Source organism: Gobio gobio (assembly GCF_949357685.1).
Source record: "Gobio gobio genome assembly, chromosome: 11".
Lineage (NCBI taxonomy): Eukaryota > Metazoa > Chordata > Actinopteri > Cypriniformes > Gobionidae > Gobio > Gobio gobio.
In genome coordinates this window covers 47,074,887-47,090,643 of record NC_137104.1, presented here as the reverse complement: position 1 = coordinate 47,090,643, position 15,757 = coordinate 47,074,887, and the positions used below count along the sequence as shown (strand labels likewise).

General features: G+C 37.6%; 1 protein-coding gene across 1 annotated transcript in view; it reads right to left on the bottom strand.

The window, feature by feature from the left end:
- Positions 1-71, bottom strand: part of col9a1c (collagen, type IX, alpha 1c) — a gene marked incomplete at its 3' end in the record, with an annotated part of 41,689 nt that extends 41,618 nt beyond the window's left edge. Inside the window, exon 1 of the mRNA XM_079828576.1 lies at positions 8-71. Coding sequence (XP_079684702.1) covers positions 8-35 — 28 coding nt within the window. The 5' untranslated portion in view covers positions 36-71. The remainder of the gene's footprint in view (positions 1-7) is intronic.
- Positions 72-15,757: the final 15,686 nt, after the last annotated feature.

Genomic DNA, 15,757 nt, shown 5'->3' with positions numbered 1-15,757 from the left:
ATTTTACCTGGAAGGTCATCTTGTCCATTCTTCATGGTTGGGCACACCGTGTCGCCATCTAATCTGTTCAAATCCAGCTCTGAAAAATTCATAAGCGACATGAGTGTTGTTTCAGGCCTTTCCACAGTAACATATCACCAGAGAATATGCTCAGATTGTAAATATGTGACATTCACCCTTTGACAGCAGGCAAATTGTACCACACATAAATATATTTGACAAAATAATAATAAAAATAACAATTATTATTATTATTATTATTATTATTATTATTGTTGAATTAAATACATGTATTTGTCTATTTTATTCTGTACATGCATTCATTTTGCAAACATTTTAATGTAGCACACACACACACATATAAATATATATTTATATACGCTATATTGCCAAAAGTATTGGGACACCCCTCCAAATCATTGAATTCAGGTGTTCCAATCACTTCCATGTCCACAGGTGTATAAAATCAAGCACCTAGGCATGCAGACGCTTCTACAAACATTTGTGAAAGAATGGGTCGCTCTCAGGAGCTCAGCGAATTCAAGCGTGGTACCGTGCAAGTCCATTCGTGAAATTTCCTCACTACTAAATATTCCACGGTCAACAGTAAGTGGTATTATGACAAAATGGAAGCAATTGGGAACAACAGCAACTCAGCCACGAAGTGGTAGGCCACGTAAAATCACATAGCGGGGTCAGCGCATGCTGAGGTGCACAGTGTGCAGAAGTCGCCAACTTTCTGCAGAGTCAATAGCTACAGACCTCCAAACTTTGTGTGGCCTTCAGATTAGCTCAAGAACAGTGTGTAGAGCTTCATGGAATGGGTTTCCATGGCCGAGCTGCTGCATCCAAGCCTTACATCACCAAGTGCAATGTAAAGTGTCGGATGCAGTGGTGTAAAGCATGCCGCCACTGGACTCTAGAGCAGTGGAGACGTGTTCTCTGGAGTGACGAATCACGCTTCTCTGTCTGGCAATCCGTTGGACGAGTCTGGGTTTGGCGGTTGCCAGGAGAACGGTACTTGCCTGACTGCATTGTGCCAAGTGTAAAGTTTGGTGGAGGGGGGATTGTGGTGTGGGGGGTTGTTTTTCAGGGGTCGGGCTTGGCCCCTTGGGCCTTAGTTCCATTGAAAGTGACTCTTAATGCTTCAGCATACCAAGACATTTTGGACAATTACATGCTCTCAACTTTGTGGGAACAGTTTGGGGACGGCCCCTTCCTGTTCCAACATGACTGCGCACCAGTGCACAAAGCAAGCTCCATAAAGACATGGATGAGCGAGTTTGGTGTGGAGGAACTTGACTGGCCTGACCTCAACCCGATAGAACACCTTTGGGATGAATTCGAGCGGAGACTGCGAGCCAGGCCTTCTCGTCCAACATCAGTGTCTGACCTCACAAATGCGTTTCTAGAAGAATGGTCAAATATTCCCATAAACACACTCCTAAACCTTGTGGAAAGCCTTGCCAGAAGAGTTGAAGCTGTTAAAGCTGCAAAAGGTCGGCCAACTCCATATTAAACATCATTTAAAGGCCATATTGTGCACCGTTGAGCATACGATGTGATCAATTTGTCGTAATTAGAGTGGGGAAGCACTTTCTGGAATTATGGACTTAAGTGTACATGTGTGGGCCTGCAGGACAGCTTTCAGAAGGTCAGATGACTGACAGATATAGTCATCTGCGCTCATTTGTAATAATCTAATGTAAGTGCACGATGGGAAAACAAATGTGACACTCCATCTATCACAAGGACAGTTTCCTCCCATGAACATTAGACCCTCTGATGGAGAACATCAGCCCTGTCTCCTTGCTAAAGTTCACTGTTTGACAGCCCAATGCACTTAAAATATCCTAAGAATGGACTTGATCTGTTGATTTAGCACTGTTTTTTTATATATATATGTATGAACTGTATGTTAAAGACACCCAATTTAAGATCCTAAAATATCTGTTTAATGTGGATCCACTATTCTGTGATCTAAAAAAATATTTAAACAAAATACCCCAATATGCAATGTTTTGTATGCTATTTGATCACTTCCCTAAAGCCCTGTCACAAAGATGCCATGATATGAACACGTTTTGGGGCATTCATCATGGTTTTAATCCAATACTGTGATGATAATACTATGGTATTCTTTTAAATACCTTGGAAATAGTGTACAGTATGGTAATCATACAGTGTAATGGCATATACCACAGTATTACCATCAAGTACCACCACAGCGGTTTTTGAGAAAGGTTGAAGTTTGGCTCTGAGACCAAAACCGCAGTGCTGAAAATCATGCAATAACCGCATGGGGAGGTGGAGGGCTTCATCTGCTGACGCAGCTCTTTAACACAGGAACAGTATGAACAGACACACTGACATCTGGAACTTCTTGAAAGCCTGAAATAAACAGGCAGGAGCAAAAGGTACCATAGTAAAAACGGCATTTCCCTGTGTTTTTACAGTGCTGTTTATCCGGGTACAGAGCCTTGCGAGAGCGCTTTAAACCCTCATTTCCTATCGTGTCATTTTAAAACCACCCATTAGTGCAAATGAGGGACAAAGCCGAGAATGAAGCCGCACTCGCACACGTTTATATGTGCTTGCAGACATGCTAATGCTGGCACAGCGGTTCACTGTGGACCACACACTGATGTCAAACCAATCACTGTACACTGTAAACAAATATTTTTCAAAGTTGTAAATAAAAGGAAGATTATTTTGGAGTACATTTTATAAGAAAATACTATTTCAGTCTTTCTAGAAAAATTTAAATTTCGATGTTTAGTTCAATTTGTTACTTATTATTTATGAAATGTACTGGTCATTTCAGAGTGAATATTGTTTCAAAGTAAATCATACACCAAATTATTTTCAGTGTAATGTCACATGTTGTATTACTACTTGGTGCTCCTATTCATCTACTGTATCCAAAAATTGATGCACATTTTGATAGAAATAACATCACAACATTTATTTCCATCGAGAGGTGCATCAATTTTTGGTCAAGATCTTGTATTGCCAATGCAAGAGTCCAGCACTCTGTGAAGTCTCCTCCAGCACATCCCAAAGACTTTCAATGAATTTAAGGTCTTGACATAAGGTCTGAATTTATGGGTCTAGAAAAAACCCATTCCCAGTCAAAAATGACTTACCTTTTAAAAATTGGCCGGTCATTTTTTGGTAATAACATAGCATAACGAGGGATTCATAAGCAATACGTTTAATATATGGGAAAAATCCCCAAGTACAAAAATTATCAAAATATTTTTGTTATACGCTGGATGAGCAAAGTCAGTAGGTTTTAATCCAATGCGATAACATTAAAGGGATAGTTCGCCAAAAATGAAAATTCTGTCATCGTTTAATCACCCTCATGTCGTTCAGAACCCTTAAGACTTTCGTTCATCTTCGAAACAGAAATGAAGATCTTTTTGATGAAATCTGAGAGATTTCTGTCCCTCCATTGACAGCTACGAAACTATCACTTTGACGCTTTTCAAAAATTAGTAAAACTAATCCATATCAATTGAGCGATTTAGCCAAAATTTTCTGAAAAGAGACAAGATTGCTTTATATGATCAACAGATTTAATTTAGGCTTTTATTCACATATAAACAATAATCAACTCACACATCAGATATGGTAAAAGGAAGCTCAAGCATGTTCGCTTGACGTGCAAGAACCAATGAGGATCATTCTCGTGTTACGCAGCATGTTTGAGCTTCTGCAAGAACCAATGAGGTTCATTCTCGTGTTACGCAGCATGTTTGAGCTTCTGCAAGAACCAATGAGGTTCATTCTCGTATTACGCAGCACGTTTGAGCTTACGCAAGAACCAATGAGGTTCATTCTCATGTTACACAGCACGCTTGAGCTTCTGCAAGAACCAATGAGGTTCATTCAAATGTTACGCAGCACGTTTGAGCTTCTACAAGAACCAATGAGGTTAATTCTCGTGTTACGCAGCACGTTTGAGCTTACGCAAGAACCAATGAGGTTCATTCTCATGTTACACAGCACGCTTGAGCTTCTGCAAGAACCAATGAGGTTCATTCAAATGTTACGCAGCACGTTTGAGCTTCTACAAGAACCAATGAGGTTAATTCTCGTGTTACGCAGCACGTTTGAGCTTACGCAAGAACCAATGAGGTTCATTCTCATGTTACACAGCATGTTTGAGCTTCTACAAGAACCAATGAGGTTCATTCTCGTGTAACGCAGCACGCTTGAGCTTCTACAAGAACCAATGAGGTTCATTCTCGTGTTATACAGCACGTTTGAGCTTACGCAAGAACCAATGAGGTTCGTTCTCATGTTACGCAGCACGTTTGAGCTTCTACAAGAACCAATGAGGTTCATTCTCGTGTTACACAGCACGTTTGAGCTTTAGCAAGAGGTTTGTTCGAATGCGGCAAGCAAGTTCGGTTGAGCTTCTGTTTATGTTCACTGATGAATGTTTATATGTGAATAAAATCCTAAATTCAATCTGTTCATCATATATAGTGATCGAGTCTCTTCAGAAAAATTTGGACTAAACCGCTCAATTCATATGGATTAGTTTTACGATCTCTTAATGAACTTTTTGAAGCGTCAAAGTTGTAGTTGCGAAGCTGTCAATGGAGGGACAGAAATCACTCAGATTTCATTAAAAAGATCTTCATTTTTGTTCCGAAGATGAACAAAAGTCTTACGGGTTTGGAACGACATGAGGGTGAGCAATTAATGACAGAATTTTACTTTTTAGGTGAACTAACCCTTTAACTTGGACTGGATGCCAGCCGAACTTAGCCCCGCCCACAACATTTGAGGTCGGGAAGTTCGGTCTGGACTTGATCCGTTGTGGACCAACTATGCTCGAACCAGAGCTGTTCGGACCAATCATTTTGTGTCCAAATGACCAGAACACAATACATTCATTATCATCAATCAGTTTTCTTGATTCCACATATCTGAGATTCATTAATACCTGACAATCAACAACAACGACTACAAAAAGGGAAGATAAAAAGGCATTATGGGATGAGTACCTGTGCAAGAGTATTTTATTTCTGGGACACATTAAACATCAAAAGAAGATACTCACGAGCGAGAGCTGGAGCACAGAGCAACGTGAAGACAATCATACGTGTTAAACATCCTGCCAATGTCCGTCGCCAGACCCGACTCCTGCCAGAGAGAGATGGACACCATTCTGATTCACATCATGATCATCCAACTAATACATGCAAACAAATATTCAAGAGCAAGGAAGAAATAATGCAAAAGTTGGACTTTTATTCAGAATATTGGTAAGATGTGTCCCCCTTAACATCTATGGAAGTTTTTTGACAGTGGCATTAAGGCAAGAATATGGATATTTGGTGTATCTGATACAACATAAGTTTTGATGTACACAACACTACTGTTGTTTTTAAAAACTACTAAGTTTTTGCTGTCAGTCATGATGCATTACATTAATGTCATTAAAGACATATATAATGTAGCACAGTATTTCTACTTCAAATAAATGCTGTTCTTTTGAAATTTCTGTGTGTGTGTGTGATGTTTTAAATTGGCTAGAGAGGCACAGGAAGGTGACAAATCTCCTGCCTCAGTAATGATGAACGAGTCATAAGTCTCACACAATGTGCACCACATATCCACAGCATTGCACACACCTAACCCTGTCATCCATCTATCCATGATCCTTCCATCCATCCATCCTTCCTTCCTTCATTCCTTCCATTCATCCATCCATCCAGAGTGAGCTTTCGGCTCTTGTCAGTTTCAGAAGCAGGTACAGAATACATGCAGTATGTCATTCAGTCCCCTGTTGTAAGTGATTTTTTTCACAAATATTACGCATAAATTGTCCTGCACCCTGACAGATACCAGATATCTCAAACAGATGCTCTGAGAATTCACAACAGTCTCTGTGACTGAATCGACCTACGCATGTTTTGGTCGATCACAAAACTTGGCAAGCTCTCTCCCCGTCAGTCATCATGTGTTCGAGTACGCTGACACGGATTCAATCAAAATATCTGCTTCAATAAACGATTCAGACATCAGAACTTCTCTGATTACATATAATGAATGCACTAAGGCAGATGTCACGATTTGAATAACTTTTTTTTTTTCCTGTGATGGCAAAACGGAATTTTCAGCATCATTACCCCAGTCTATAGTCATATGATCCTTCAGAAATCATTCTAATATGCAAGAAACATTTCTTATTAGGCAGCGGCTATTTGCACTAAGTAATAGATCCAATGTAAATAGCAACGAGATTCTATTTACACTTCGTGCAAATAGCTGTAGATGCTATTTACTATGAGAAAATAGTGATTTATTCTATTTACACAATGTAAAAGTAGCATTTCTTTGCAATATGTGTAAACAGTAATTACATGCAATGTATACTTTATTTTGACAGATACATACTATTTGCTCCTCAGTATTGTTGTACATTAACAGGATGCAATAATAACAGAGTGTAAATGATTATATTTATTAAAATTATTAAATGGATGCCGCCTTGATAGGACAATAAAAGCCCTCCCTACACCTATCCCTAAAAATGCTATTATTATTATTAAACATTCCGTTAGGCACTTTATTTCCATTTTTAGAACATTTAAATTTTTATTTAAATAAAAGTAAATGCCTTTCCGATGTGATATGTGATGGGAAAAGGAAGAAGAGTGAGCTCTGCAAAAGGTGGATTCGAACCTGGATCGATTGCGTTAAAACCTAAATCCTTATAAGGTCTTACACTTTACTGACTACGCCACTGAAGAAATTGAAATACACACGTGTTTTTTAATATCTTGTTTGGGCCAACCAGGCAATGTTAGGTGGACTTAGTGCGAATAGCACTGGCCAACAAGGCATGCTATTTGCACTTGGTGAAACAGACACTCCGTTCTTATTATTATTAATTTTACAGTTGTGCTGCTTAATATTTTTGTGGAAACCGTAATACATTTTTTCAGGATGTACACGCTTTCATATGCATCTCGGTCAACCCTGTTAGGACCGTCAAAAAGATCCCCTCTCTCTCTCAGCTTAATCGCACTCCCTTGACAAATGGTTTTGATTGCAACCAATTGTTCTATTATACAAAAATAACAGCTCATATTTTTCAGTCGGAGCTGTAGTGTTGAGGCAAAAGCGTGTGTGAATATGACAGGATAGTGAAACAGAAAAATCAATTATACAACTTCAGATCTGAGATTTTTCACAGACGCAGAGAGTTTTCAGTCGGACAAGTGGAAATAAAAGATAGAGAATGTGCATATGAAGATAGTAAATAAAAGAGTTTACTCTGTGTGTGTGTGTGTGTGTGCGTGCGTGTGTGAGATTTTTTGGTCCCTATGAGGAAAACGGCTAATAAATCATACTAAGTAATGGTTTTTGAAAATGTATAAATGTAGAAAGTTTTCTGTGATGAGTAGGTTTAGGGTAGGGTTTTTGTAAGGGGATAGAATATATAGTTTGTACAGAATAAAAACATTATCTCTATGGAAAGTCCCCATAACACATGCAGACCCAGTGCACGCGTGTGTGTGTGTGTGTGTGTGTGTGTCACACATATGGCAGTGGTCCTCGAACTGTCATGGCTTTTGTGTGTGAGCCAGATTTCCTGGCAGCTTTCCTGAAGACTCACAGTGTCTTAATTAAAGTATTCCCAACCTTTCCAACTGAAAAAAAAAACTCTTTATAGGATAATTACAGCTCTCAGATATGATAGTAATTTAAATTAAAAACATTTTGGAAAAAAGAAAAGAAAAACAGGATCATTAAAATTATTTTGCATTACGACATGATAGCACATTTCACCAATTCTCATGGTTGCAATTAAAAAATTGTGAAATTATATATTATGGCACATTTGCTAATTTTAACTTTAAAAATAATTGCTTTACAGGACTATATATATATATATATATATATATATATATATATATATATATATATATATATATATATATATATATATATATATATATATATATATATATATATATATATATATATATTATATATATATATACAAATATTAAATATATGATATGATATAATAAAGATTGTGCATAATTATCAGGAAAATAATGTTACAAAGCAAAAAAAAAAGGTCCATAACCAAATAAAAAATAAAATCCCTAATTATATTCTCTAGATTTTGGGGTAATATGACCTAGACTGTCTTTGTGAGAATTACCTAACTACACAAAGCTCTCAGTGAAGGCAACTTGGTCAGAAAATATTTCCAGACACTTTTTCAAAAAGGGTAACAAAGTAAGCAAGAAAGAAAGTAAATAATTAAATACATAAGGAATGTTATAATATGTTATTTAGTATGTATATGTTATTTAGTGTTTGGTACTAGCGTTATCCATTACTACATTCTATATATAAAGGCGGTAAAGGCATTGTCATCTGAGACCATACAGCAGTATTTTTGTAAGGTTTTGTAGGATTCTCTCTATGTCTCATACAGTAGTGGGTGAAGCTCAGATTAGATTGAATTCTTGAATTCATTCTGCTGAACACTTGTAATCCATGCAGGGAGAATTATATATTCCCACTCACAACGTCATCAGGACAGGCTTCATTCCCTTTCTGAACACAAACGTATGAGGGAATGTTCCGGAAATCACAAGCTACTGATTAATCATATACAGGATATTTGTGACCAGCAACAGAGTAAAAATACCAAAACTGAGGGGGAACACTGTCCGTTTTATATAACAACTGACTCACAGAACATCAGCCATATACTCTCTCAAAAAAAAAAAAAAAAAGAGTACAAAATTGTACCTTTTAAGGTACAAGTGGCTGTCACTGGGGTGGTACCCTTAAGGGTACATATTTGTACCTTTAGGTCAGGGGAAGGCAAGTTCGGTCCTAGAGAGATGATGTCCTGCAGAGTTTACCTCCAACCCTACTAAGCCACCATAGTATAAAACTCATGGCTCCCAGCATGCATTGCAGCCATGGGCGTCGGAAGCAAAAAAATGTGAATGGGTCCTCTCTCAGAAAATTTTTACTGGAGTTGATGCCATTTACATTAAGTACAAATATACTGCCTTGTTTACTAATCATCTGGTTTGGGCAGACAAAATTATGGAAATCACTGTATTGTTTAGAGTGGCAATAGTGTAATGGCAAGATGCACAGTAGAAAGTTTTGACGCAAATCGACCCGAGGTTCGAATCCGCCTTTTGACAAACTCGCTCTACTCCCTTTTCCCATCACATATCAGATCGGAAAGGCATTTATTTTCAATAAAAATGAAGAAAATGTTAGAAAAGTGGAAATAAAGTGTCTAACGTGTTTATCGGTTAGGGGTAGGTGAACAGACGTGCTGAATTAGAGATGTTAAAAGTAAGTGGGTCCAATATCATTGGTTGTAAAAAGTGGGTGGGTCGTGTCCCACCCACATACAATGGTTCCGACGCCCATGATTGCAGCATTAAGTATGTCACCATTGTTGAGATTTAAATGCTGATTCTTGATATCTGTGTGCGTCTAAACTTTTTCCCCCTCGAATGCATTTAAAAATGTAAATTCAGAATGTCTGATCTGTGGCAAGAAAGTATTGTTGGTGAATATTATGTATTAACATTTTTAGTCAGTGATGAGTTTAGTCAAACAATTTTCGTCATGACAATTTTGAAAATTGCAAAACAAAAACCACAAACTCACATAAAAAGCCAAGAGTCAAACTGCCCAACTAAACAAAACACGGATTACCATAATGGTGACCAAATATTATAAAACATCAACATCTAAACCTCTGTAATTCTCAATAATTCTCTATAGATGTCTTTCAGGGTTGGAGCCAAACTCTGCAGGACAGCGACCGAACTTGCCAACCCCTGCTCTAAGTAGAGGAAAGCAATGGTATAATTGTACCCTAAGGACCAATTGTGTATCTTTAAAGGTACTTATACGGTGTGTTCCCCGAGGAACAAAATTGTACCTCCACTGTACCTTTTTTTCTGAGAGTGTAAAGCACACATATGGCCCCATGATTATGAATGGCTTTTTTTGTGTGTGTGGAAATGTTACATATTAATACCATGCGGTAATATACACAGTAAATACCCTTACAAAGCTGTGGCAGTAAAAAAATCAGATGATACTATAGTATTTGTCCAAAATCCATTAACAAAAAACATGGTAGTACCATGGGACTTTTTTGGAAGATCCTTTTAGTGGTATACCATATACTAAAGTTCTGTGCAAGGTTCCCAAAACCTTTTGACCAAAGAATTAGCATGAATTATTAAATAAATAAAAGAATCTAAAACATTTTGGTAACACTTTACAATAAGGTTTCATGGGTTAACATTAGTTAATGTATAAACTAACATGAACTAAATGAGCAATACATTTGTTACTGTATTTGTTAATCTTTGTTAACATTAGTTAATAAAAATACAGCTGTTCATGTTTTGTTCATGTCAGTTCACGGTGCATCGACTAATTTTAACAAGATTTTAGTAAAGTATTAGTAAATTTAAATTAACATTGACAAAGATTAATAAATGCTTTATAAGTGCAGTTAATGTTTACTAATGTAGTTAACTAAGGAACCTTATTGTAAAGTGCTACCAACATTTTAAAAACAATTTCTTATATTTTAGAATGTAGCATAACTATAACAATATATTTACTACAAAAATGAACAAGTCTCTTTTATTACTCTTCCAGGCCTGGAAATCACCATTTTAAAATCCCCTGATATTTAACCTCTAACCTCTGACTACGATATTACATTCAATATACTCCTATAAAGTCATTTAATTTTCAAAGTAATTTGCGTCCGACATTCTCATCTTGCAAACAAACACTGTAATATTCGGTATATCATCAGTTTTGTGTTGGGACGTGTCAGTCTATTTCAAGACTGCTGTTTTCCTGAGCAAACCAACTGCTGTCTTTCATCCAGATGTTGAGGGAAGTTCCTCCTCAACTTTCATCTAAACTATAATTACAAAGCCCCTTAGAAGAACAGAAAATCATACAGATTCATACAGGTATTTTATCATGTACTAACAGAGAGCCTGATTTAAGATAAAAGCAACTATTGAACAACACAGACGGCGTTAAGGCTCAATTTAGGTCCTAAATAAGTGTATTACACACTTAGTGCACTAAAAAAAGGTGAAGTTAGCTTATCAAAGGGAAATTAGACACAAATTGCTCAGAGAGTCTTTTCAAAACACTCTATGCACTCAACAAAGGGTCAAAGCAACTCATCAGAGGGAAATATTCCCAAAAATATTCTCAAGAAGAAGTTTCCACAAGGGTCACCAGAGTTTGAGATCTTACCTGCTCATGCTGAGGTGAGGAGCCATGTTTCTGTCCCTCAACGGGGATGTGAGAGTCTGAATGGATGTAGAAGAAGTTTTGTCCTTTGGCCCAGAGATGTGTCGTCCCCCTCCAGTCCGTATTCAGCTGTGCCCACAGGCCTCTCTGACTGAAGACAACCTGTGCAAGAGATGCCAAACTTTTGGGACACATTAAGGGTTTTTTGCAAGGGCGACCTGGCTTGGTTCCTGGAGTCTGATTGGCTGAGTGAGCTTATGGGGTGGTGGCAAGGTTTTTTTTATGACTGATGTTAAAGGGAGATGTTGCGCCTCGGGCGTTACGAGCACCTTTTTTCATTTCTGCACAGGAGCTAATAACACATGTTGAGCAGCGGTAATTCTTCTAATGGGAAGCCCTACTGCGGGGAGAGCCTGTCATAAAAACTGTTAGATTGTGTGTTCCTGATGCTGGTTAAAAAAATGCATTCAACATCCCACCTGGTTGACAACCATTATTCACGAATAATACGTCAAACCGCATGAATAAATCCAGGATGATTGCACAAAAGTTGCATATGCAGGTAGAGACATTGCTGCAAAATCTGAGAATGAATGCTTTCGCAATGCTGAATCCAAGGTTTCCCAGGTAGACTGGCACTGATATTACTGCACTGTAGTGTTCCTTCACTTTGTTTTGTCACATTTTCTGCATTGATTGTTGGAGAAAATCTGCAGAAGGGATTTAAAAAAATTAAATGGTTAAAAAAATTGTAAAATTAAGCAAATGCACATAATTAGATTGTCAACAGTGATTGTCCATGATTAAAACTCACTGCCATGCTATGGTGTTGTTATACACTCTCAAAAAAAAAAGAGTACAAATTATACCTTTTAAGGCACAAGTGGCCGTCACTGGGGTGGTATCCTTCAGGGTAAATTTTTTTACCTCTAAGTCAGGGGTAGGCAAGTATGGTCCTAGAGAGCTGATGTCCTGCAGAGTTTAGCTCCAACCCTTCTAAGCCACCACAGTATAAAACACATGGCTCCCAGCATGCATTGCAGCATTCTGTATGTCACCATTGTTGAGATTCATATGTTGATTCTTGATATCTGTGTGCATCTATGCTAGGGAATTCTGAGCGATTTTTAGGGAGTTCTAAATGGTTAATAGGTCAAACAAGTGGCAGTGTCCAAAGGCTAAAAAATGCTGCTTCTGCAGGCAGGATATGGAGGTAGGAAGGTAACAAGAAATGTCCAAACCCAGCGATTGTGCCACATCCTGTCTCCTGAGACACCTTCATCTGATCGATTTTTTAAGGGAACATAGATGTATCCTTCTCTGATATCCCACAATCCTGTGTGTTCCATTCCATGACAGTTGAGCTAAAAATGGCATCTGAAAGTTGCGGTTGGTGAATTTTTGACCAACTTTTTCATCTTTGATGTAATTTCTAGCAATGTAAATATTCGCTTAGTTATCATCAAAGCTTGCTATTTTGTTGTAGATTAGACCATTATGCTGCCTCAGAAGTTTGTCCGAAATCTGCACAAACACTGCCTGTAAATAGGGCAGCGAGGCAACGTCAGCTGCCAATGCTTTCGGATGCAGCCAAGACCTGCTGATATGATACTCTAGGCTTACGAAAGGTCAAGTTTGGTGAACTTTGATCTGCAAATTTGTATCATGTAAAGACTTTGACAGGCTACGTCACGTGTGACCTCTTGGCTGAATTAAAATATTTTTTCTTACAGTAAATTGGAGTAAATTGTATATTTTTACTTTAGTATTTATTATTATTTGTTATACGTTTATTAAAAAAAGACGCAGCACAGACGTCATATCAAGATTTTGCATGCTTAGTCTAGTTTGACTGTCACTTAAAGGGATAGTTCACCCAAAAACTAAATTTTAATGTTTATCTGCTTACCCCCAGGGCATCCAAGATGTAGGTGTCTTTGTTTCTTCAGTAGAACACAAATTAAGATTTTTAACTCCAACCGTTGCAGTGTGATAGTCGTATAATGCATGTCAATGGGGATATTTTAGAGTATGAGAGCAATGAGAGTAAACACATTGACATACAAATCCATGTTAAACCATGCGGCTCGTGGCGACACATTGATGTCTTAAGACACGAAACGATCGGTTTCTGCGAGAAACCGAACAGTATATATTTCATTTTTTTACCTCTTATAAGACGAATGTCATCTAGTATTCCCAGCGCCATAACTTCCGGCGAATAAGGTCAAAATACTGATGCGATCAAAGATATATATATATACATAGATGCCTCATTCGGCCGATCTGCGCAGGCACTAATGAGGAATCTATGTATATATCTATGATCGCGCCGGTATTTTGCATGTATTTTGACCATATTAGCCGGAAGTGATGGCGTGGGATGCAGAGCTATAGAAAAAAATGAAATACATTTTTAAATATGGATATTTTTCTTACACAAACGCATCGATTCGCTTCAGAAGGCCTTTATTAACACCCCGGAGCCGCGTGGAGCAGTTATTTGACAGACAGATGCATTTTTTATGGATTTCAAAAACAGAGCAACTATTACTGCTATTATAATGCTTGGATTAGCCAGAACATTTTTAATATAACTCTGATTTTATTCGTCTGAAAGAAGAATGTCATATAGCTACACCTCGACTGACTTGAGGGTGAGTAAATCATGGGCTAATTTTCATTTTTGGGTGAACTATCCCTTTAATGCTGCATTCCAATCCGCATACTATCCATCCTAAAAAGTATTTGAAATTAGAATTAGTGTGTTTAAATCGTAGTGTGTTGAAATGAGTATCCCAAAGGTACCCAAATGGTTTACTATTATTCAAAGTGCAAATTCATGCACACTCTTACGGTTAGTATTGCCCACAACCCATTGCGTGTTGGATGAGGATTCATTCAGACCTACAAACTAAATTACAAATAAAAACATGGCGGATATGCGAGATCGATGCTTAAAGGTGCAGTGTGTAGTATTTATGAGGATCTATTGACAGAAATGCAATTAATATACATAACTGTGTTTTCAGTGGTGTATAAAGACCTTACATAATGAACCGTTATGTTTTTATTACCTTAGAATGAGCCCTTCCTTTCTATCTTGATGTTTTATGTTATGTATTTCATATACTCTAGTGCTCTAAACATGGACCAGCATATATTTAATCGTGTCTTCTTCAAATGTGAAAATAAGGGCACTGATGCAGCCGTACGTCTGATCATGAACGCGATGTATTATTCTGATACACAGAAGACAATAATGTAGATAGAAAATTCAAAGAAGAATGGGCAGAAAAGTAACTATGCCTTTATTCTTTCTGTGTTAAACTGACGTGTGTCTTTCGTTCAGAGAAAAGATTATTAGACATTTTACATGTTCTTCCGCGTTTCTCCCTCGTTTTGGAAGTTTGCTGTTATATATAGGGTTAGGTTTTTAAAATGCATCAAGGTGCCCTTAACTCTTTTTTTCTCTCCGTGGTCATATTTTCCACACCCATTTTCAGAGACTTTTTGCAACTCTGAGGTGTGAACGACCAGGCTAAAACAGGGGAATTATTGCTGCTGTGACTGAAATTCTTTATTAGTTCTTCACATGAAAGATCCACGAATGGCAGATCAACGTGCAACTCTCATTTCTCTCCAATACAGTAAGAAATTAAATTGAATGTGGAGGATGTTATCTGTGACAAGATGACAGTGCAGTTTAGACGATGACACGATGCACGTAACCAAGTGGAAGTAGAAGTAGAAGTAGCATGTCTCAAACCTTGCCTACTCTTCTGCTACACACTCAAAACTATGTACTTTCCCGCCCCCCTCCACACAAAAACAGTACATAATTGTTAGTCATAGTATAAGTAGACTAATTGGGATGCAGGGCATGGTTTTTACCAGTTTTGTTACATTAAACATCCAATCACACAATATGAGGAGTAATAGATAAACTTACCTTTAGCAACCACCACTAATTAAATAAAATATCCAATAGAATAATACACTCTCAGAAAAAAAGGTACAGTGGAGGTACAATTTTGTTCCTTGGGTACAATTATACCATTGTTTTCCTCTACTTAGAGCAGGGGTAGGCAATTTCGGTCCTTGTCTTGTGAGTCACTGTCCTGCAGAGTTTGGCTCCAACCCTGAAAGACATCTATAGAGAATTAACAAAGGTTTAGATGTTGATGTTTTATTGAAAAAATTTGGTCACCATTATGATGATCAGTGTTTCCTTTAGTTGGCCAGTTTGACTCTTGGCTTTTTATGCAAGTTTGTGGTTTTTGTTTTGCAATTTTCAAAATTGTCATGACGAAAAATACAATACTTTGAATCTCAACAATGGTGACATACTTAATGCTGCAATGCATGCTGGGATCCATGAGTTTTATACATAGACTGTAAAAAGATATGGACGTATTGTCTATGATGTCACCCATAGGATTCT